Source organism: Raphanus sativus, chromosome 7, assembly GCF_000801105.2.
Source record: "Raphanus sativus cultivar WK10039 chromosome 7, ASM80110v3, whole genome shotgun sequence".
NCBI classification, from domain to species: Eukaryota; Viridiplantae; Streptophyta; class Magnoliopsida; order Brassicales; family Brassicaceae; genus Raphanus; species Raphanus sativus.
The window spans coordinates 3,045,321-3,069,651 of NC_079517.1; the positions used below are offsets into that span (position 1 = coordinate 3,045,321).

At 33.4% G+C, this 24,331-nt stretch overlaps 6 protein-coding genes across 8 annotated transcripts; 4 read left to right on the forward strand and 2 right to left on the reverse strand.

Annotated features, from left to right (window-relative positions):
- The first annotated feature begins 5,957 nt into the window (after positions 1-5,957).
- LOC108816381 (probable glucuronokinase 2) lies at positions 5,958-7,916 on the forward strand. The gene is made up of 6 exons (XM_018588955.2): positions 5,958-6,245; positions 6,467-6,616; positions 6,732-6,923; positions 7,003-7,119; positions 7,203-7,363; positions 7,454-7,916. Exons 1-6 carry the CDS (start codon positions 6,009-6,011, stop codon positions 7,698-7,700), a joined length of 1,104 nt encoding a protein of 367 aa, XP_018444457.1. The 5' UTR covers positions 5,958-6,008; the 3' UTR covers positions 7,701-7,916.
- Positions 7,917-9,099: 1,183 nt separating this feature from the next.
- Positions 9,100-11,619, forward strand: LOC108818158 (uncharacterized). Its single transcript, XM_018591049.2, has 9 exons — positions 9,100-10,158; positions 10,254-10,309; positions 10,380-10,462; positions 10,552-10,630; positions 10,701-10,811; positions 10,912-11,021; positions 11,113-11,196; positions 11,283-11,320; positions 11,398-11,619. Exons 1-9 carry the CDS (start codon positions 9,225-9,227, stop codon positions 11,466-11,468), a joined length of 1,566 nt encoding a protein of 521 aa, XP_018446551.1. The 5' UTR covers positions 9,100-9,224; the 3' UTR covers positions 11,469-11,619.
- Positions 11,480-13,609, reverse strand: LOC108818159 (GDSL esterase/lipase At5g14450). The gene is made up of 5 exons (XM_056990919.1): positions 12,931-13,609; positions 12,642-12,851; positions 12,365-12,537; positions 12,000-12,273; positions 11,480-11,911 (listed from the first exon to the last, which is right to left on the reverse strand). Exons 1-5 carry the CDS (start codon positions 13,196-13,198, stop codon positions 11,661-11,663), a joined length of 1,176 nt encoding a protein of 391 aa, XP_056846899.1. The 5' UTR covers positions 13,199-13,609; the 3' UTR covers positions 11,480-11,660.
- Positions 13,610-14,712: 1,103 nt separating this feature from the next.
- On the forward strand, positions 14,713-17,746 carry LOC108818339 (E3 ubiquitin-protein ligase RGLG2). Of its 3 annotated transcripts, none has more exons than XM_018591289.2 (9): positions 14,713-14,900; positions 15,439-15,811; positions 15,904-16,347; positions 16,419-16,498; positions 16,591-16,696; positions 16,776-16,903; positions 16,986-17,169; positions 17,253-17,309; positions 17,397-17,746. In XM_018591289.2, the coding sequence occupies exons 2-9, from the start codon at positions 15,494-15,496 to the stop codon at positions 17,475-17,477; spliced, it is 1,398 nt and encodes a 465-aa protein (XP_018446791.1). In that variant the 5' UTR covers positions 14,713-14,900; positions 15,439-15,493; the 3' UTR covers positions 17,478-17,746. The 3 variants fall into 3 exon arrangements, with proteins under 3 accessions (XP_018446791.1, XP_018446793.1, XP_056847002.1); XM_018591291.2 differs by lacking the exon at positions 14,713-14,900 and adding an exon at positions 14,928-15,050; XM_056991022.1 differs by lacking the exon at positions 14,713-14,900 and adding an exon at positions 15,163-15,354.
- Positions 17,747-18,204: 458 nt separating this feature from the next.
- On the forward strand, positions 18,205-19,140 carry LOC108816157 (uncharacterized). The gene is made up of 2 exons (XM_018588727.2): positions 18,205-18,495; positions 18,631-19,140. The coding sequence occupies exons 1-2, from the start codon at positions 18,386-18,388 to the stop codon at positions 18,923-18,925; spliced, it is 405 nt and encodes a 134-aa protein (XP_018444229.1). The 5' UTR covers positions 18,205-18,385; the 3' UTR covers positions 18,926-19,140.
- Positions 19,141-19,267: 127 nt separating this feature from the next.
- LOC108816728 (cytochrome P450 724B1) lies at positions 19,268-22,803 on the reverse strand. The gene is made up of 9 exons (XM_018589294.2): positions 22,564-22,803; positions 21,811-22,135; positions 21,566-21,718; positions 20,645-20,896; positions 20,481-20,567; positions 20,181-20,259; positions 19,972-20,078; positions 19,752-19,873; positions 19,268-19,466 (listed from the first exon to the last, which is right to left on the reverse strand). The coding sequence occupies exons 1-9, from the start codon at positions 22,770-22,772 to the stop codon at positions 19,376-19,378; spliced, it is 1,425 nt and encodes a 474-aa protein (XP_018444796.1). The 5' UTR covers positions 22,773-22,803; the 3' UTR covers positions 19,268-19,375.
- Between the last annotated feature and the right edge of the window lie 1,528 nt (positions 22,804-24,331).

Consider the following 24,331-nt stretch of genomic DNA (forward strand, 5'->3'; position numbering starts at 1 on the left):
GATTACTTTTAGACCTGAATTTAGTAGAAAATCTTGTATTTACAGTGGACTTAGCCATTTTATGTGACAGCTTAATTGTAATTTGGTGGTGTTATTGAAATGATTTCAGAGGTTAAGTGGGGAAATAATTTCAATCCTATCCAAAGTACTTTTCCGATATGTTTAACTATCTTTTATTTTTGTACATACAGTATTTTAAACTGTGGTAATACTTTAATTTAACCAAATAATTTATGCATATAATGCTTAATCAATACCCAATTCTAGTATATATATAATTATTGAGGTGATATATTGAAAACACTGATATTTTGAATTCTATTTATATTATGATATAAAATACATATTTTTAATGATATCTACGAATGGTATATACTTGGTGTATATAAAAATGAATTTTTTGGATGATAAATTATATATTAAATATGCTTGGCATTTATAGAAAAATATAAGAATTATCTTTCTATTCAAACAAGTCAATAATATTACATGGTCCCTGTGATATAGAATCTTTTATCTATACTATTATTTGCGAAGTGATTTTTTGGAATGAAACTTTCAGGTTAAAAATTAGAGTGATTAATATCGATATTGTCCTAAGTGAATTTGTGTATATAATTTAAAATGAAATTATATTAATCAGATTAATTTTTTTTACAACTACTAAGATAATTATTGTATATTGTGTTGTTATCTTAAAATAATTATTTATGTTATAAAAATTAAAAAATTAAGATATAAAACAATCTATCTATATGTACTATTATTTGAGAAATGATAAATTAGTAATATTTTATGCTTAATTATTAATATTAATTAATAAATAGTTTTAGTAATTTAATGGATAAGTTATCACTATCTTGAAAATAATTAAAATATGCTAAAGACAATATCATACCCAAACTTATACACTATAATTAGTAATATTAAAGTATTACACATATGTTTATATTATATTTTGGTTTAGTAGTATTAAACCGACTCTATTTTAATATATATATATATAATACATATTATTAAGGATATCTACGAATGGTACATACTTGGCGTATATAAAAATGAATTTTTCTGATGATAAATTATATATTAAATATACTTGGCATTTATCGAAAAATATAAGAATTATATCATTCTCTTTCTATTCCAACAAGTCATTAATATTACATGGTCCCCGTAATATATAATCTTTTATCTATCTACTATTATTTGCGAAGTTATTTTTTGCAATGAAACTCTTATGTTAAAAGTTATAGTGGTTAATATCGATATTACTCTTAATGAATATGTGTATATAATTAAAAATGAATTTATATTAATCAGATTATTTAAAAAAAAAAGATAATTGTTATATATTGTGTTGTTATCTTAAAATAATTATTTCTGTTATAAAAGTTAAGAATAAGATATAGAACAATTTATCTATATCTTTACTATTATTTGTGAATCTATTATATAGTTAAAATGAATTTATATTAATAATATTCATTATGTTTAAAATAATATAATTCTTATATATTTTGTTGTTATCTTAAAATAATTATTTCTATTATAATAGTTAAAAATTAAAAATAAAAAACAATTTATCTATCTATACTATTATTTGAGAAGTGAATTTGATTATTTTTCATGCTTTCTATAATTATAGGTTTAGTAATATTATATGCTTAATTATTAATATTAATTAATAAATAATTTTAGTAATTTAACTAACAATTTATCATTATTTTGAAAATAATTAAAATATGCTAAAACAATATTATAGCCAAACTTATTAACTATAATTTAGTAATATTAAAGTATAGCATATATGTGTATATTATATTTTGGTTTTTTAATACTAAACCGATCTATTTTAATATATATATCACACATATGATAGAATAATAATTTATCTTTTACGGTAAAAAAATTAGGACGATCAAAATCACTTATGTGATAATTTCTGAAAAAGTTGGTAGAAAATACAAAATTATTTATACTATTATTTGCAAAATAATTTGTTCGCTCTCACGTTTAAATTTAGAGCATTTAAAATATTTATTATTCTTAATAAATAGGTTATATTTATTAATATATATTTATCCATCAATTAAAAATAAATTTCATTAGTTTGGTATTCATCATTATCTAAAAATTATATATTATATTATCTAAAATATTTTACATTATATATTTTAAAATAAATCTAATTTATGTTTATATGAATATTTTAAGTTTATTATACGTAAGAAAAGATATTTCATTAACATATAAAGTATCTTATTATATAAAGCTTGGTTCTTCAAAGTTACTAATTAATATGATTGTAACATGTGTCAATTTTTTTTTAAGATAGTTACATGTGTAAAAAATATGATACAATTCTTTTTTAAAAATATTTTAAAAAGATTAAGAAAAAAAATTCTCATCAAAAAAATAGTCTTTTAAATTTTAATTTATTAATTGGTATTTTTAGAAAAGGAAAATTTACAAAATTACTATTTTTATATTAGATATTGTTAAAAATTTGATAGTAATTTTAATTTTTTGATTGCCACATGTGTCAATAAATTTTTAAGATCGTGACAAGTGTCAAAATATGATACAATTTTTTAAGGATTTAAAGAGATTAAGAAAAAGAAAAATTCTCATTACAAAAATAGTCTTTTAAAATTATAGTTTAGGATTTCGTATTTTAAAAAAGGCAAGTTACAAAATTACCATTTTTAGTATTTTACGTTATATATTTTTAAATATTTTTGGTAGTAATTTTCTTTTTTTATTTTTAAATTCTAAACAAGAAAATAATTGTAAAAGTCTATTTTAAGTAATTATTTCATTGTTAATATTTTTTTAAAAAAATTCTGACATGTGTAAAAAACGATACAGTTCTATTTTCTTTATGATTTAAAAGAGGTTTAGAAAAAAAAATCATTACAAAAATAGTCTTTATGGTTCTTTTTAGGATTTTATAAAATTACTATAATATTGTGTTTAACAATTACATATTGTTAAAAAAATTAATCGTCATTTCTTTTCTTTAAGCCTAAACGAAAAAAAAAGTTGTAAAAATCTATTTGAAAATAATTATTTAAAAAAAAAATTATAACTTTTTTTTAAAGATACTAAAGAAAGAGAATTATAAAATATAAATATTAACTTTCACGAAACAAATATTAAACAAAACTGAATTATAAAATCCAACAAGTACAATAAGTGATTTAATAAAAACTAACTATTAAATAAATAATATTCTTTTTCAAAGTCTAAACTAAAGAAGATTGTAAAAGTACCCTTATTAATTCTTATCATTAACTAATTTTCCTTTTTAATATATAATTGTATGTTAAACAATTATGACAAAAAGCTACAAATATTTCACATCTATAGTTAGGTTTAATTTCCACATATTATTTTTACAAAATACAATAGTATTTATGTGAAATATATTACATGAGTATTTTCTTTAAATTTCTTTATACAACTCAATTTGTTTATCATCGTTGTTATATATTATGATGCCACCATAATTTTTTTAATTATAAGGTTGTTGTTGTACACGAGTATGTGTGAATATGATGAATATGTGTTTGTACATATAAGAAAAATATATAATTAACTAAACATTATTTTTTATTAAAACCAATTTATGTGTATAAAAATCTTAAAGAAAAACTAATTATAAAATAATTAATTATCCTTTTTTAAAATTCTAAATAAAATAAAAAATGTAAAATTAATTTTATTTTCTTATAACTAACTTTCATTTTTAATAATTTTGTGTTAAAAATTTTATAAACCAAAAATAACTTCAAATATTTCACTCGATATCACTGTAACATGTGTCGATTAAAAATTAGATTGTGAATGTATCAATAAAAATCTGTCGTTGCTTTAAAATGTAAAAATATTAGTGATATTTAAAAAACAAATTTTGAAAATGGCATCTTTTAAAAATGGCAAAATAGTTAATAGTAACTTGAAATAATGATTTCATAGTAATTTTTTTTTCTAAATCCTAGACAAAATGTAATTGTAAATTATTATGTAATATTAATTTATTTTTATAAAACTCTAAAACACTGTAAAAGAATATTTGATAGTTATTTTCCTTTTTTCTTAAAACAAAATCCTAAATAAAAGAGATTTGTATCATATTTTTAAGTCCTAACCAAAAGAGACAAATTATAAAATAAATCTCACATAACGTATGCAAATCAATCGTAAAACTATAATAAAATGATATTATTTTATATTTTCTATTAAATTAAAACATCAAACAAAACCGTTGTAACGCAATGGGCTCACATCTAGTTGAATATAAAAATTAATATTTAGTTAATTATTAAGTATTAAAAAAATATGAGAATTATTTCATTCTAAGGTTTTTGAATTTATAGTATTTCTATTTATAATTTTTTAACTATTAAGCATGCAAGTGCGGGTAAAACACATAATCTTATTATAAAGCCTCTCTTTAGAATACTAGATGCCTTATTAGTAAGATGCCTTATTTTATATGACTTCCAGTGTCGAGAACAATAATAAAAATTGAAATTCTTAACTGGGTCTTCGTCTCCTCAATTCTTGCTAGTCGGTATTATATGTCAGAGGTGACCAAGTAGTACTTATCTTGGTAAAAGACCAAGTAACATTCATTCTTTTTCTTTTATTTTCTCTTCAAAGTCAAACTTTTAGAGTACATTGATTGAAAACTTATGCAAACGAATGAACTATGCTGATCTCTTCCCAGATATATTGAATTTGAGTACATGACTAATACTACTACATGTTTTTTTTTTTTTGAAGATTACTACTACATGTTTGTTTCTTTCAACTTTCAACCCCAAAAATTCTTTTACCCAAAAATTATATGAAAGCGTGATTATAAATATGGAAGAACAATCAAGAAAAGGAAAAAGAGATTGTACTGTAGGAAACTTCTCAGCAAATACTGTACTTTAGTAGTATTAATTCAACACTACCATACGTGGAGATAAAAGGAATAATCCAAGAGATTGGTATGGTTGAAAATAAAAGAATCCAACAACTAAAGACCTAGTAGACTGAATAGAGTGTTTGTTGACCCAACAAGTTAGATTAGATATATCCAACCATGTTCTTATCTATGATACGTATCTTCATATACATTTATTTTCATTCCTATTGGTCGACCACCGTTTACAAAACACGCTATCACGTAGAGTAGAAACCTGGCCCATCACGATACACGATCACCCCCACTAATTCTGTAGTAACATGTGTTTGTCCCTTTAGGGGTTCCCAAAGATTCTGTCGTTTGGGTTTACTTAGTCGTACGTACGTACTATTATCGATTTAGAGCCAATTAATTGGTTGGGAAATCATCCAAATTTAGCTGAAATGTTTGTTTAACATGTTTTGCATCATAAAATAAAATGTGGGAAACATGTAAATAAATATGTTATCTCTAACTAAAGTAAGGTTCATGTCCCCCGGTAAAAAAACTATGTTCTTCCATTTCGATTAGAAAAATTAAGGTTCATGTCCTCCCGTTTAATTCGGTTTTGTATAGATGTTATCCCGCATTATGTACATGAATCTTTATCGTGGAACCCCAAATGAAAGTTTTTATTTTTGCTTTTATTTTTGCTTTTTCTGATTAAAAAAATATTAAAAACGAATCAATCGTGGACCACAGTACAAAAACTCAACCTAATTCGTTTCCTATATGGTGACTTTTCCCTTCGGTTTTGATAATTACGTGGGTCTCCCCTTAAAAACCCCTAAAACACTCCCGATTTCGCCATAAAGGCTATTCCATATTATTCAAAAGGCCCAATAATTTGTTAATACAAGGCCCATTGGTTTTTGGTAACGAATCTCTTCAACTTATCAGTTACTGAAGACGTGATCGTTACCTGACGTGTAAAAGTTATCCGAACACGCGCTCAGCAGGACCCACATATGTGAAGAACCATGCTATAAATAGACGCGCACGCAGTCTCAAGAAAACCTCGAAGCACATTTGAAATTCATAATAGGCAAGTATGGATCCAAATCCGAAACAGGCGAGTTCTGGCGACGATAACAAGGCTGTGTTGGAGCATCGCTCGTTCGCTAGAATAGGGTTTTTGGGAAACCCTAGCGATGTTTACTTCGGCCGCACGATATCATTTACCATCGGCAATTTTTGGGCGACGGCTAAACTAGAGCCATCCGACCATCTCTTGATCAAGCCTCATCCTTTCCATGACCTTGTCCGCTTCCACTCTCTCGATAATCTCGTACGTTCGGTTCTATTTGTTCCGATTTTAAATGCTATTTGAATCCGTTAGCGTTATTTCAGGTTTCACCTGGTTTGATTTTGTAACGGTTTTATAAGTACATGGATTCATTTCGTCCTTTGACTGCTTGATGTTGTATAATGAATCAAGCATTTTTATGTTTGGTCTTTCAGATCTTTGTTTGTTAAGTAGTTTCTAAACACTTGTGTCTTTCGTTATAGTTTTATCGATTGAAAAACGAAGGGTACTATGGAGGTGTAAGATTGCTAATGGCGATATGTAAAGTATTCCGCAACTATTGCAAAGACAATGGCATACATCTTCATGAACGAAACTTCACTCTATCTTATGATACCAATATCCCTAGACAGGTTCCGTTACAAACCCTTACTTGTTTTTTTTTTCTTTTGTCTTTTGTCTTTTGTAAATTTGTTGAGCTTTTTATACTGAAGCCAGTAGTTTTTTTTTTCTTTTGATGTTTTTCAGACAGGGCTTTCGGGTTCGAGTGCGATTGTGTCTGCTGCGCTAAGCTGCCTTCTTGACTTCTACAATGTCAGGCATTTAATAAGGATAGAAGTTAGACCTAACCTTATCCTTAATGCCGAGAAAGAACTTGGTATTGTTGCAGGTCTTCAAGACCGTGTTGCTCAAGTCTATGGTGGTGGTCTTGTTCACATGGTTAGATGCTCTTTTGCAACTATTTAATTATATGACCTCCAACATTTCACTCACGTGTTTAATTTTCTTTGCTCTGCAGGATTTTAGTAAAGACCATATGGATAGAGTTGGCTATGGGATTTATACTATAATGGATATTAATCTTCTTCCTCCTCTGCATCTCATCTATGCCGAGAATCCTAGTGACTCTGGGAAGGTTAGATATAGACCTGTTTAAGAGGGGTTTGCTCCTTATTTTACTGCTATTTTTTTCTGAGGGTTGCTTATATTTAATTACAGGTTCATAGCACGGTTCGTAGGAAGTGGTTAGATGGTGATGAGTTTATAATATCCTCAATGGCAGAAATTGCAAAATTAGCAGAAGATGGTCGAACTGCATTACTTAAAAAAGATTACACCAAGCTCAAAGAACTCATGAACCGTAACTTCGACCTTCGAAGGTAACCGATCAACAGAGGACATGACCCCTACACACAGTTCAAAAACTAAACAAAACCTAACACAAATTCATCATGATTTTTTTCATGCAGGAGTATGTTTGGAGATGAATGTTTGGGAGCCATGAACATAGAAATGGTGGAAGTGGCACGTAAGATCGGTGCAGCTGCAAAGTTCACGGGAAGCGGAGGAGCTGTGGTGGCTTTCTGCCCGGACGGGCCATCTCAGGTCAAACTTCTCGAAGAAGAATGTAAGAAAGCTGGATTCATTGTTGAGCCAGTAAAGCTTTTGCCTACGCGTCTCAACAATTCTGATCTTAAGACTATATCAAAGCCCTGAGTTCAATTATTACAGCAGCAGAGATCTTGTAGGCTGAGAAACACACAATTGTTTAAGATCTTGAGATCAGTGTTTGAACTTGAATACTTGATCTTAGTCCATGTCACAAAGGTTACACTTCTCTTGATTGTCCGACTATACATATTTGTTTTCCTATGTTTTAGACTAATCTATACTATTAAAAAGGAAGCAGTCTTGAAAAGTCGACTTATACAAGTTGTTTTTGACCCTTTCATTTTTTTAGTCCAACCTATTACATATAACAAAATCTTATAACTAACCTATTTTATAGCAACTTAATAAGATTCTCCTTCATTTAAATAAAGCTTATTACTGTTATTGACTTTAAATGTTACTATAATCTAAACCGTTGACTTCTAACATTTAAATATGTACGTAAACAAGATTTGTATAAAACACTGTTGCTATTACTAATGTTTATATAATATTTTTGTATCGAATGATGGTGTGGAATTAATTTAAAACAACATTGTACCTCATCTATACTATTAAAAGGGAATCACTACCAAAAAAATTTACTTAAAAAATTGTTGAATCCTTTCACTAACTAATTATTTTTCGTCCAACTATTTGAAAAATTGATTTGCGGATGCCGGTTATGAGTTTTTTATGCGGGTTTAGTATGAGTTGGTGGATTTTGGATCGCGGCTACCCGTCGACCCGCAAATTATTTAAAAAATAAAAATTAAAAAAGTAAATACTTTTTTAAATACAAAAATTTAAAAATAATAATTTAAAATTTAAGTCATGTATAAATTTTTTATTATAAATATACTTTTATAGTAATTAAATTAAATAATGATTTTTAAAATATGTATATAACCCACGGATAACCACAAAATTAAGCGGAGCGGATGCATGTACAATATTATTTGTTTGTAGGTTGTGCGGATCATATTTTTAACCAAAAAAAAGTTGAAAATCCGCGGGTTGGCGGGTCAGCGGGGCGAGTTCGACCCGCAACTTAGCCTTAACCGTGCTATACCGGATCAATTTTTATATTACAATATATTTTGATCTAAATTTATACACAAATAAATTACAAAAATACAAATATAATCAGAAAGAAAAACAAATATAAAAAATTAAATTTAAAATAAAAGAATATAAGGGCGGGTCAAAATCTAGTGTATTCTTTAAAACTTCAAGAATAAAACAATACATTTTCGTTCATCAAATTTCTTTTTTTTTAAATTAACAGTATGTTTGTAATTTTTTTTTTAAATCAACGAGTAGAAGAGTAGCTTCAAATGAAAATTTGAAGCAAAAACATAAATGAATAGGGAAATTGGTTTAATGGATCAACCAAGTACTAAACCGAATAATTGCCTCAATTGAATAGTAACATTTTAGGGAAGCCAAGAGCAGACCATGTGCCGTCTCAACGATTTATGAGAAAACATCGTGTCGTTCAAAATCATCATCATCATCTCCGCTAAACGTACGTCGAATAATCGCCGGAGCTGGACTCGCCACCAGTTTTTAACCGTGCTCGTCTCGCCAATGGCGAAATCTCTACAGTTGACCAGACTAATGTCATCTTCAGCAATAATGGCTCTGTCTTCTCATTTCCCCTTCTCAATCAAACCTCGAAACATCCATAAACCCTACTTCCTCTCCTCCTCCTCCTCCACTCTGTACCCACTCCAATACGACATGATCATCAACCGCCCTACGCAGTCTTCCCTCTCCCAACCCCGACGACCTCGCGCCGCCATCGAATCCACCTCCTCCTCCTCCTCCTCCCCGGACCCGGATTTCGATTCCTGGGTGGATAACAAACTAGAATCGGAGCGCGAGAAGGGCCGAGGAGAAGATCCGGAGATGGACAAGGAGAAGAGGAAGTACTACAGCAAGAGGAGTAAGAGGCTGTACGGATCCGACTCCGACGAAGAGGGGAGGAAGAAATCGTGGGAAGAGGGGTTCGTGGAGTTGAAGCCTGAAGTGGTGGAGTTTGATAGGTTGCATCAGAGGGAAGAGGAGCTGTATTTCTACGACGCGTTTGCGTATCCGTGGGAGAAGGATAAGCATTATAAGATGGTGTATCAGCTGGAGAAGAAGTATTTTCCTGATCAGTGTTTGGATAAGGCTTTCTTGCAGCCTGGAGATGCTCCCTCCGGGGGAGTTAGTGGGAAGAAGAGGAATGTAGCAGCAGCAGCACATGGTGGTGGTGGGAAGAAAAAGGATTGTGATGATGAAAAGTTGGTGTTTTTTGATGATCAAGTGGTGAAGGAGAAGGTGGTGGTAGAGGAGAGTGTTACTGAGAAGAAAGTTGAACAGTTTTTCAAGGGTTTGAAGTCAAATAATGAGAGAGCTGTGGCTAGTGGTGGTGGTGGTGGTGGTGATGGAGAGCCTTTCCTTGTGACGAGAAACGGTGAGCTTCCTCCTAGATGGGATGCTCCTAATGGTACAGTGGTTTTGGTGAACAAACCCAAAGGTGTGTAGTGTAGTCTCTTATCTCTCTCTCACTCTTTTTTTTTTTTTGTCTTTTTGTGATGTTTATGTGATTTGGTTATGGTGTTTTGTTCACAGGATGGACTTCCTTCACCGTTTGTGGTAAGCTAAGACGAATAGTCAAAGTGAAAAAGGTTTTTTTCTTAAACCCTTGTCCAATCCAAGATTTTGGAAAATGTAGCTTATTTACTAGTTATTTCTCAGGTTGGTCACGCTGGAACGCTTGATCCCATGGCTACTGGTCTCTTAATTGTCTGCGTTGGTAAAGCCACCAAGGTGGTTGACAGGTTTGGTGATTCCTTAATCCAGAAAATGTTTCTCTCTATGATGATCTACATAAAAGAAAAAGCTACAAAGAGTCCTTTTGTATCTGCAGATACCAAGGGATGATCAAAGGTTACAGTGGAGTTTTTCGTCTCGGTGAAGCCACTTCAACTTTAGACGCCGACTCTCCTGTAAACTTCAACTACACCTTTCATTGTTCATTTCTTCATTAGAGTTTGCTTAACGGTGATATTGCTGCAGGTGATTCAACGAGAGCCTTGGGAGCATATTAAAGACGATGACATTAAGAAAGCTTTGACATCTTTTCTCGGCGAGATATGGCAAGTCCCTCCAATGTTCTCAGCTATTAAAGTGAGCATTTGCTAAATCTCTAAAAGCTTAAAAACCGTGCCTTATCGTGGATTACATTGTTTTCTACCTTTTCTAAAAAAAAATTGTGATTCCTGTTCAGGTTGGAGGTGAGAAGATGTATGACAAGGCAAGACGAGGAGAAACCGTAGAGCTTTCTCCCAGACGAATCTCGATTTTCCAGTTTGACATCGAACGTAGTTTAGATGACAGGTTCAATTCATTCTATGTACAGTCTGCATAAACATTTTGAAAACAGCGTTCCTGTATAGGCCTCACTAGTTTCTCTTTTTTTTTTTTGCAGACAGAATCTGATTTTTCGAGTTGTATGCTCCAAGGGTACATACATAAGATCTCTCTGTGCAGACCTTGCTAAAGCTCTTGGAAGGTCAAAACAAAAAAAAAATTCACCTTTGATAACTAACCGATTCAAAACGTTAAACTACTACTAAATAACATTCCTTCTTGCTGCAGTTGTGCTCACCTCACTGCTCTCCGGCGAGATTCAATCGGTACGTTCCTTTATCAATTTTTGGTTTTCCTTAAAGCTGACTCACTCTTACTGTTATATTGTATGGGTGGGGTTCAGGTGAATACTCTGCTAACGATGCTTGGGAATTCAATGAGCTGGAAGCAGCAATTACCAAAAACTACTTCTAGAAGAACACCAAGGCTTTGATAGATGCTTCCATAAATGAGTAGAAGAGGATTCTTGGTGTGACAAACAGAGGCTTACATAGATCATTTGTTTGTTCTTTTAAACGCTTACATTATTGGCAAAGAGTCTATCTATCTAAGACCCTTATCTTCATTTTGGTTCAAACTACATTTCAAGCTCTTCCGTACTAAATCTCACTGTCTATAACAAGCTCGAGTTATTGGAACTGGTGGGTCTGTGAGCAATCCTCCGCCAAGAGTACGGTCAGCCACATGCTTGTTTGCAGCTTCGGTGTAGTGAACTCCATCCCAGCTCACAGCCGTTGCCGGGTTCGGACATGGGCCCCCGTAGATTTCGGTATTATTCACTTTCCCTTTGTTTCCGCACCAGATGTGATCATACCTCTCATGGTATCCACAACATACCTTCAATGGGTTTGCAAATCCTGCAAAAAAAAAAAAACAATAACAAAGTTTACAATTTTCTAGATAATATGCAACAAATTGAATTGCGTTGAGAAGGGTTCTTGTAACCTAGTTTCTTAGGATTGCTCATCATTTCGTATTTGGCAGAATAGACATCAACGTAAGTGATGGCTGCTTTGGTGAGTTCTTTTCTTAGATTAATAACTGTTTCCTTGAGCTTTCTGTTGAACTCCATCGCCATTTCGTTCTGAGCCTTCACGCAGCCGGATTTGTCTAAGTAGCCTGGGGCAGGAGTGCCCATGTAAAACATGTTTACTGGTAGACAACCGAAAGGACCTGTGTTGTGTATCCAAAAGGTTCTTCCTCCTTGCTGATATATGTTCTGTGAACGATAACAATCATAATTGATATTCAGAAGCAGGTCAAAAGGCAGAGAGAAGAACATTGCATACTCTTTCAGATCAGAATCTAACCCGAACAGCAGAGGCTAAGTGGCTGACAATGTCTGGTATAGTCGCCTTGAGTTGGTCGACGCTCATTGTCCTAAACCCGACAGAGAGATCATTCTGCCCAATATCAAAAGTATACAGAGCCTTTGCAAACTCTTCCTGTCTTGGAAGCTTCTCTCTTTCAGATCTAATCTTAACTGTTCTTGCAAGAAGCAGAGTTTCAACAGACGTCACAAGTTAATAATCATCATATGATGACGAGAGAAAACTGAAAGCTTAAAAGAACACAAAAGGAACTGACTTTGTGAGAACAGCTCAGCAGATCTTGCTTTGAACTGATTAAACTGAGCAATCTGCATATCGAGAGAGAATGGGCTGATTCCATACTGAAAGATGGTTTCGTTCTGCCTTCTTATTGTTGATCCACCTGTTGCAAAGTTAGCTCCATGTCTGAAGTTTGATCCTAGTGAGTTTAGGTATGCGCTCAAGTACGGTAATCCCACACGCTCAGCTATACGACCAAACGAAAACATTAATCAAAAGTTAAAGCTTTGGAAGGCTCTGTTTTGTTCTGAGAACTTGTTTTTTACCTATGAAATCAATGGTGAGACGACCATCAGAGTCTCGTCCGGCGGGTCTGTGGAAGAAACCTTGACCGTAAGGAGCTCTGATGGGCTCGAAAGCGGCGGAGATTCCTCCAGTGTCGGAGTTAGAATCTCCGAAGTTGTAAATCGCCGGAAAAGTACACGTACGCTGAACTGGAGCAGCTGTTGTCACTGTTATTAGGAGGGAGAGAAGAAGACATGGAAACACTGCAGAAGATACCATAAGACGTGCCATTTCAAGATCGCTCTTCATCGTGGTAGAGAGAGAGAGTGTTTGTGTTGGTAATGTCACTTCTTCACACTCTACCTCTCTATTTTATTACAACATATAAGACTCGCAGTTTTAGATTTGTCTGAAAAATGGGTTCCAGACAAAAGAGGATATTGTCTTGTTATGAAAAAGTACAGAAGTAGAAAAAAAGAAAGAAAAATGATAAACGTGTCTTGAAAGTTGGACCGGACCAAAGTTCGAACAGTCATGAGCTGTGTTGTAGTTGGAAGCCAGAAAAGGCGCGCTAACGGTTATCATTGTCGGTACCTTTCAATCTTAGATCATCATTTACCTCAAAAAAAGCATAAAATATTTCGATGACTAGATAATTCAGAAAAATCACCAACTATTTATATAAACCATAAAATAGCACACGTATCTAGATCTGTCCCGGTAAATCAGCTGCCGGTGAAGGTAGTGTGAACAGTGTGTGAGCGACAGTAGATCCCCGCGAGAGATCAGACAAAGAAGGACTACGAATGTTAAATAAATTAAATGGGCCTGTATATTTTGCTTTTGACTATGTGGTCATCTATTGGGTTTTACATATCTCTCTTTTCTTCCTTTTTAGGGTGGTTTGAGCCCATAACATATTTCGGCCCAATACATTCGTTTAGAGCGCCGTAATTCGAACCACGGAACCAGGGACCATTCAAATTTATTCAGCTTTAGCCACTGTAACTAATGGTTTCGGTTCGAGTCTGGATATTTAATTTTATCCTCTGATTTGTCAAAAAAAAAAAAGACATGTCCTCTGATTATGTGGATTAATAATAGTGCATTCCACGTACATCTTGCTTGCTTCTTGAAAGAACGATCCAACAACAAAAAGGAAAGTTGCATAATTCACGGGTAACGAAGCTTCATAAACTGAAATCCATTTAATTTTCACGTGTCGTGTCTGTTCTCCAAAGGAAACAATAAGTGTTACTGAAACTAAACAAGTTAACATAAACATTGTCATAATCCGACGGCGACGACCAGAACTAAAAAACGTAATGAGAATAAATTCAAAAGTCCACACCTATATCGAGCAATAAGGAAAAGGATAAAACTAAAGCAATAAACAACAGCAAAGAAAAATAGTACTATTGAAGATAGAATTGTCACGTGGACTGAAACTTCTCATAACCATCCACTCTCCTTTTTCTTTCCCGGAGAGATTTTTTGCAGTTGCTATTATAAATTATACTAGCTTGTAGTTTCCCAAATCATAGTACAAATTTCAAGACCAAGCAGTGTTCTTGAAATGATTTTCTTATCGAGATTAATAATTCTGTGGTTTGAAGTATATACATACTAATTAGCTGTAATCACAAGATTCACAACGCTATATATTTCACTCACTAAGCAAACATTTAACTTAAAATTTGTTCCTTCTAAGTTTACCTATTTGTTTTTGGACTTTCTATAGAGTAAAAAATATTAAATCAAAGTAATTAGGAAATAACCGCCACTAATAGGGCGTGTTTATTTTAAAGAAGAAAAAAAAGAGAGAATACTATTAGCCGCTTAATGATTTTGATAAGACAAAACCGAAACAGCAGGGAGAGAAGAAAGTGAAACTGCTTTCGAAGAAAAGGCAGAACTCTGCTGGATTCGATCCATCACTCACTCACACACCATCTGTGATTCGTCGTCATTCATGTTGCTTCTTCTTCTTCTTCTTCATCAAGTTAAAAAGGTAGACACTTTATCCTCTCTCATCACTACACTCTTCCTCCACCGAATGTCGGGAGATTCACCCACCCTCGAATCCATGTTTTTGGTTTGAATGAATCGATGATGTTTCGTGGAAAGAACTAATTGGAACGCTCGTAGATTTGTCAGAAAGGTAGAATTTATTTTTATACTAATTCTAGGGGTTAGAGTATTGCAGCAAGTTTCGTTAAGTTAAGACTTTATCTTAATCTAGAAAGTCATCGTTTTTTTTTGGGTTTGCCCAGTCTTATGAGAGGGAGACGTGATTGAATTGAATCTCCTTTCTCTATAAGAAGACCACCAACCTCTTTTCTTTGAAACCTATTATCGTCAGCGGTGAGATAATATTACAACACCTGTCCTAATCCTAAAGATCAAAGCTTTCCACCTTTTTACACGAGTTAGGTTCCTGCATCCATCCATCTTCCAGCAACCGAGTTAAATCCTCAACCAAGTTTCTGCATTTTCTTCTCTGTATTCATGAATATAATCTTTCTGAATCTTTTTTTTTTGTTTTGTAGGTTACTGAATTGACCTGAAAGGTTTTGGAATTGAATCCCAAAGGTTTTAGTTTTGATGGGGACAGGGAATTCAAAGGATAACTGGAGACAGGAGTCTTCATCATCATCATCTAGGTCGGCTTCAGCTTCAGCATCATCACCATCATCCTCTGCATGGGCTACTCATCAAAGCTATCCTCCATATGGTCCTGAAAGCTATACCTATCCTCCTCCTCCTTCCTATGCTCCTCCACCTCCCACCGACTATACACACCCTCCTCATACACCTTCTTATAGTACTCACCCGCCTTCTCAAACCCATGGCAATGCTAACAAGAAGAGGTTGGAGCGCAAGTACTCTAAAATCTCTGATGACTACTCCTCTTTGGAGCAGGTGACCTAGTTTCCTTTCTTGATTATCCCTCAAAGCAGAGTAGATTCTTTTTTTTTTGTGACTGAAAAGATTCTTCTGTTTCATTTTTTTAGGTGACGGAGGCTCTTGCGCGTGCAGGTCTAGAATCTTCGAACCTCATTGTTGGTATCGATTTCACTAAGAGCAATGAATGGACAGGAGCAAGGTCCTTCAATAGGAAAAGCCTACACTTCATAGGCAATAATAACAATCCCAATCCTTATGAACAGGCCATAACCATCATAGGAAGAACCTTAGCCGCCTTTGACGAGGACAACTTGATCCCGTGTTACGGCTTTGGAGATGCATCAACTCATGATCAAGACGTCTTCAGTTTCAATCCTGATGATAGGTTCTGTAATGGGTTTGAGGAAGTACTTGGTCGTTATAAAGAGATCGTCCCTCAGCTTAAGCTCGCAGGGCCAACCTCGTTTGCTCCCATCATTGATATGGCCATGACCATTGTCGAGCAGAGTGGTGGTCAGTATCACGTCTTAGTGATAATAGCAGATGGGCAGGTACGATCTCAATACTCTGTTTTTTTAATGTCAAGAGAAGAAGAAGCCTTACTTGAGTGTGACTCTTTCAGGTTACAAGAAGCGTTGACACTGAAAATGGACAGCTAAGTCCGCAAGAACAGAAGACTGTGGATGCTATCGTGCAAGCAAGGTTTTGGATACATTGTCTGGTGTTTTCTCTATTGAAGCTATCTCTCTCTCTTTTGTGTCTTTATGATTTTGGTTTTGTTGTGTCTATGGCAGTAAGCTTCCTCTATCAATCGTCTTAGTCGGGGTCGGGGATGGACCATGGGACATGATGAGGGAGTTTGACGATAACATTCCCTCCAGAGCTTTTGATAACTTCCAAGTATGTTACTTTTTAAAGCTAGCAAAGATTATTATTTTCGATCTTTTTTTTGATATGATTTTTTTTTGCTGTTTTATAGTTTGTGAACTTCACAGAGATCATGTCAAAGAACAAAGCTCAGTCCTTTAAAGAAACAGAGTTTGCTCTTTCTGCTCTCATGGAGATTCCTCAACAATACAAGGCGACATTAGAGCTTAACCTTTTAGGGTAAATCCCAAAATAAAAAACATAATCTTTATCCATATAATATGGCTTCAAGGTTTTTTTCACTCACAGAGATTTCTTGCAGAAGAAGAAATGGGTATATACCGGAACGATTCCCTCTTCCACCTCCAGTGCATGGTGGATACAACAAGCCAAAGCCTACTCGTGTTCCAAGTTTCAAACCTAGTGTCCCTCCTTATCCAACTGAAAGTTATCCAGTAAGGTCTAGTCCTGCACCACCAGCTACAACCTCTGCTTCTGATAACCAGGTATGCTTCCAAAAATCTGTTTGAAATGGTTATTATGTAAAAAGTTTGAAACTTACGTGTTCTTGGTTACTACTCTGTAACAGCTATGTCCGATTTGTCTGAGCAGTCCTAAAGACATGGCCTTTGGCTGTGGCCATCAGGTAAAATCCCACAACACACAATATTAGTCTTCTTCTTACCGAATAGATTTTAACATCTAGTGAACATTGTTTATGTTTGATACAAAGACTTGTTGCGAGTGTGGACCGGATCTTCAAATGTGTCCGATTTGCCGTGCACCAATCCATACAAGAATAAAGCTCTACTAGCAAGCAAGTAGACCGAGATCCACAACCCTTTGTCTCTTGTCCATCTTCTTTATGTAAAAAGAAAAGTTATACGTTAGTTTTTGTTCGTTGATTCACTTTCATGTTCCAAAATATTTGAATTCTTTCATTCTTCTTTGCTTGGAGTAAATGTTGTTGTCAATGTGTGATCCTAAGTCTCACCATCGTTTGTTTTTCTGCTCTTTTGATGATTGTTTTCTGATAAATTTGATTCTTGAAATTGGTTTGTAGTGACGGTTTCCACTACTCAACTACTTTTTCTTTCATATAATGAGCCTCTGTGTTAGTTAGATAGTGAATGAATCACATGTTGTCCTAAGCAAGTGGGATTATTAATCAAATCATACCAGCTAACCTTGTCTTTGCTTGAGTAATAAAGAAAAATGTGCAAATTCCATGTTAATCCATTTATCCATCTTACACTGTACAAAAATGTGTGTGTTTTTGATGCAAATGAGGTTTTACACCGAATTTCATATTATTGGCATAAAATTATGAATGTAGATTATGAATTTTATATTAGTGGCATTAGATTATAAATGTTTTTTATAGTTTCTAATAGCATAATAAACCTGACAAAAAAAGATTATGAATGTAGATTTGTATAAATCATGTGATATATTCTTATCCATTATCCCTACTTTGAATAACATGAAAAACAATACAATAAAAATCATTTATTGCAAGGAAAAATAAATATTAATTTTTTTTGCAAAACTTAGATTGAGGTATCGCATTAAATTCATGTACCACAACCTAACCACTTAACATAAATCGACCCACCAACTATACACATTGAAACATCAACAATAATGACAACTCATATAGTTAATGTATGATATACATCTCTCTAAGAGACTATTCTATATCACCAATTTGATCTAATTTCCATGGCTTCTTCTCTCAAAATCAGCAGTCTTCCATACCAGAGGCTTTCTCTAGAAGATGATGTCTTGGAAGAAACAACAACAAGACCCTCATCATCATCATATCCTCACAGGTTTGGATCGATTTTTTATAAATTTAGGAATACTAATGAATATGTACACAATCGTCATCATCACAATCCCATGATATATACATAGAAGTATTGCATGAAAGAGTTTTCAGTAATAAGGTTTCCTTGTATATATAGGTTCAAGAGAGTGCTGTCACTGAGAGGAAGGAGGAGGATTAGAATTAGAGTTAAGATCCGGAGACTTAGGGGATTTGTGAGGAAGAAAGCGAGTAAGGTTAAAATTGGAGTTTTAAAGATATTGAAGAGGTTGAAGGAGAGTCAATCTCACTTTGGTGATCTATTTGCTGGTAATTACCTTTTCATGCAAGTTAATCCTTCTTCTCTTAACACTAAGTACGTCTTTGACAGATCTTTTCAAGTTCAAAATGGTAACTTAAACTCTAAAGTATCTCTTCCTAGAGTTCTTATGTAAAGAAGACGTGTGAAAGAAAAAAAGCATCAATTATATATATATCCATTTCGAGTTTAAGAGACTATGGTTAATTGGTTATGAGTTATGATTCTCTATTTTTCTAATTACATTTGGCTATGTGTCTTGTTTGTAACTATTTCAAGGAGAAAGTAAAGCAAAAAAAACTTATATCTAATGGAAAGCAGTTAAAATCTATACATGTTTAATTTTTATTGTATTTAATTCTTTATACAAAGATCAATTATTTGTTTGGCAAATTACTCATATATGTTAAAATCCCAAGATAGCAACACGAAGCTAATCAATACAAAGAACTCTAAGACTAAAGACAGTACTTGGAAATGACGGAAGCAATAACATCTAACAATTATTAAGTCAATATTGTTGAAACACTGGACTTTTTAATTGTTTGAAAGTTACATTAAAGCAGTTTTATTAATGTTCATGAATTTAACTTGTTGCGTCGATCTCCAAAAGCATGCCTCTCTTAAACTCCACGTAAGGATGCGCTATTGGCATTTCATCTGACTTTGTTTTCCACCTACCGATACCAAATTTTCATGAAGGTTAATAAGTAGAGGTGTCAAACATCAAGATCTACATCAACTACACGATAAAAACACGTGTTTGCAACACAGATTTATCAATCAGTGAAGTAAAAACCATGCAAAGTCAATTTAAAAAAAAAAGTTGATGAGATTTTTTTGAAATTTAAATGGTATAATACATATCAAAACCCCAAAAGTTAAATAGATGATTATGTCTGATAACGCATAGTCCAATTAATTAGTCAAAATAAAGGAGATTGATTTAGATTGAGACTTACCTATAAGAGAGGACAAGATGATGAAGGAAAAAAGCAACTTGGAGTTTTCCAAGTTCACCACCAGGACATACTCTTAGTCCTCCTCCGAACGCCGTCGTTTTCTTATTCATCTTCGCTTTATCCTATTTATATAGTTTTCATAAGAAAAAAAAAGAGAGGCTTTCTTATTTCCATTTCCCCTTCTCATATGAATGTATCCACTTTCAAATATTTTACTTACGGTCCATCTCATGGGGTTGAATTCAAAAGGATTCTCATGGAGAGATGGATCAAGATGTACTGCTGTGAAGATAGGAAACACCTTCCATCCCTTTGGAATCACATATTCTGCATTTCGAGCATATTATATTGACATTAATTTACTGAATATTTGCTTCTAAATACTAAATAGTACAAGTTTTATATATGATGATCGAAAATAACACTAACCTTTGAATTTAATATCATGGGTAGCTTTTCTATGTACCATCTTGACAATATTTCCACATCGCAGTGCTTCAGACATGACCTGTAAATTCGATCCAGCTAGTTTCATGACGTAAGTGTATATATAAAATCAACATATTCAAAAAAAATAGAATAAAGACACTCTGAATATAATCCTCCAATTGTAACTTGTACAGTAGTATAGATTTTTTCTGTTTTGTTAACTTGATCACCAAAATAGTTTTGAACCCAAAAACACACGCAAATAATAGATGGAATCGGCTTATGGAAATGGAACCATACACATTGGGTGAATTTCATCTTCTGATAATCTTCCCAGTTCAAGAGTTCTCCATCTCCTTTCTTGGCTCTAATGGCTTCATGTTCTTTCTGTACACTTTCACATAAATATATTATACACATAGATATATATATATATATAAGTAGAAGATAGATAAGAATTAAACCTTGAGTTTTTGAAGGAGACTTGGAGACTTAGCAAGAAAATAGACAACCAAGGAAATAAGAGTTGCACTTGTTTCAAAGCCCCCAAGCAAAATGTCTAGTACAATGCTAACTTTCTCTTCATAGTTTAGATCCTCATTTGACATTATCACATCTAGAAAATCTTCTTCTCTTAATGCTTCATTCATCTCTGCTTCTTTATTTTTTCTGAATTTTATCATCTCCATAACCCTCGAAGATAATCTCTTCCTAGCCTAGCAAACATTAAAAATGATTTAAAACTATATATTATATGTATTAATTAGATATAGGTTCTGATATATGTGGATATAGCCACTAGCCAAAAAATGGATATAGCAGAAGTACAAAACCCTAGAAAGTTGATATACATGTATGTTTAATTCTTATAAAATGTGTTAGATTTAAGTATTATTAGAAGAAAACGCTATTGAGAAACTGAAAATCTTTTCTTTTTGTGAAAAAGAAACTGAAAATCTTACTGCTCAAAATCAAAATACAATTAGTAGCTGGCTTTTCTACTTCTAGGAAAATTTAATGTATTAAGCACCTCCGACAAAGAGATCTCAGATAATATCTGAACTTAAAAACAGAAAAAGTAAGAGAGATAGAGGCATGAGTTCTCGTAGATATTTAATATACAGTTCTTAATTTTTCTTAATTAAAAGTTAAGAGACGGTTTTTAGCATGTGAAACTTAGCGTAATATAAAAACCACATACTAAGAACCTGCAATAAACATGCATGAATCCTTATTACATTTTTGTCAAGCTACAAGTGGTTGTAATTTAAAAAAAAAGTAAATAAAATTTAAATATTTAGTAAAACATAATAAAATAAGATAATTTTCTGTCATAGAACCTCAGTTTGAGAACTTAATTGATATGGTTGCTCTTAAGATCTAACCTTAATTGCGTTTGTATAGGCCGTTCCCGGAAGCGGAACTGGTAATGATATAAACCCTTTCATATAAGATAAAAAATCTTGCAATACATAACGTCTTGCTGGGTCTTCTGGTTTGATGCTCAAGAGTTGGTTAACCATAACACTAAGAGTAAACTGAATGATTCAACCCCAATAAAGATACTACGATTAGAAAAGATCGACTAATTAAGTTTTTTGATGAGGACTATATATAATAAATTAATTACCATTTTAACTTCTCTATGGAATTCGATTTCTCGGCAATTTTTCCATGACGCTAGCATCGAGATAGAGAGATTCTCTGCGCAGAGAAGAAACTCAGCTTTCGACTTTGTAAGATTGATGAAGCTAATGATAACATTTTTTAGTTTCCTGTGAACTTCTCCTGTGGCTAATAAGAGGGAATATTCGCCGAGAATGTCATGCATCGCTTTTGGATAATCTGATGTAAATAGCTTCCCTTCGTTTTGAAGTATGAACATATTGAGTTCTTGGTCACATGAGACTATGGCTTTACCACCACATATATTTGACTTGAATACTTTTCCATACCTGAAAACACATTCAAATTTAAAATTTTTATCTCCGTTTAGGTTAAAAATAATAGAAGTATTATGTTGTATTACTTTAAATATAAATTTACAAAAAAATTTTTTAACATTTGTAGTTTTATCTTCGATCATGGTTTTTGTGATCATGGTTTTCTTTAGATAATGGTAAATAATATATTGTACGGGATTTACATATAAAAAACTCAGATAGGTTTTTCGTATTACTATGAAGAATTTAAGATTAAAATAAAAGTGTTTACAGTTTTCTCCGATATAAGACTTATATATGTGCTTACAAAAGGTAGTTATATATATATATATATATATATATATATATATATATATATGTGTGTGTGTGTGTGTGTGTGTGTGTTTTCGGGATAAATTATATAAACAAGATGATCGAGTAAAGAAAGAAGTCATTATTACCGTGAAACATGTTTTTGCAAGAATGTGCCGGTGGAGTCTGATCTATGAGGTTTGAAAAAAGAAATGGTTTCTCCTATAAACGGCCATCCCATGCTACCACGTAGAGATGCATGATCTGTTGTTTCATTTTGCTTAGCTACTGATTTGTGAAAAATCAAAATAGAGACAAAGACAAATCCAAACGACAAAAAGATGAAGAAGACCAGCATTGTCTTTCTAATTAGACTGATCCTCTTTAAATAATTGTGCCTCTATTATAACTTTATATTTTGGTATTCATGCCTCTTACACACACAAGGAATATATATATAAATATATATAGTGCATATCCATTCAACTAAAATTAGACGATTAGTTAAGCTTCCCTTTTCTTTAAGACTTTCAGATTTCTCCGATTACACAATCGGAATCAAATAAGTGACAATAAAACAAAGAAAATATGATGATTCTCACTATAATTAATGTTTCTTTTGTAATTGATCCATATATTTTTTTTGGTAAATTGTAAATATCATTTCAGAAATGAAGTTGAGGTTTTACAAGATGTGATTAACAACCAGAAAACCTATAAACTTGTTTTCACGGCAAAAAAAAAGAAAAACATGGAAACAAAAGACAATCTACACCTAAGCTGTTCTGCGTGAGCGAACAGGACATAAGCAAAGATACAAACTTGAGCAGTCCGAGTGAGAAGATGAGCCGAGACAGGATTAAAAGGAGAGGACCGAAGACTAGGGAACGAGAAAGCGCAACACTCGCTAGAAGCTGATTCATCCGGCTGCCTGAACAGTTTGTCATTTCTCAAGAGCAAACACAAGCCCGCTCAAGGACTACCCTCAAAGTCCGAGCTGGGACACAGTCTAAGCCAAGATCCGACGAAAGACAGGACAACACTAACCACAAGAACTTAATAGCGCTCAACTTACTCAACCGCGCTCGTCCTCTAAGCCGGTAAAGAGAAAGGGGCAGCATCACCACTCCCGAGCCTTACTACCTCCTCTAGGAGCAGAGTGAAAGACCCGAAACACCAAGAAAACGAAGAGCCTCCACCTCCACTACCAAATCAGCTTAACCTACAAATCAATCCAGACTAACAAGCAACGCCAAATCATACACAAAGGAGGGGGGAAGAGCTAATTAAAGCTACACTCAGTGGCAAGCACCAAAGCTTGACCCATGGAGAGACGAACAAGCCGTCTCAAATCCTGAGTCTGAAGTCCCGAGACCACAAGCCCGTGGTGAAGCACATCCCAAGTGACCCTTGGTAGATAAGACCAATTTTCTCAGCGACATTTAGATCCTAACCGTTAGGGTTTTACGATGGTCGTGAGGGGCGGCGCAAGATCCGGCGAGGAGAGGCTGCGAAGATACCAGACAGTCGCTACAAAAACCAGCACCTGAGCTCTCTCAGCACGGCGAGATCTCCAATCAGGGCGGCGGAGAACACCAACGAAGACCAGAAACAGAGCGCCGTTCACAGACCTGACTCATGACGAGGAAGGAAATGGACTTACGGGAGCGATGGTGGCCCTCTCACAACGCCGAGAGGCGCCGGAGAGGCGAGTTGAAGATGACGGCAGAGGCTCGAGACGAAGAGATCGAGAGAGAGATCTGAAAGGGCGCGTGGTTGGCACGCCCAAAAAAAAGTTCAATAAAATTTTGATTGATCCATATATTTAATGTAATAAAAATTTTAAAAAATCTTTTTGATATATGATTACGAATATTTACTATTTAAGATATGATAGATTTTAAGATATGATATACT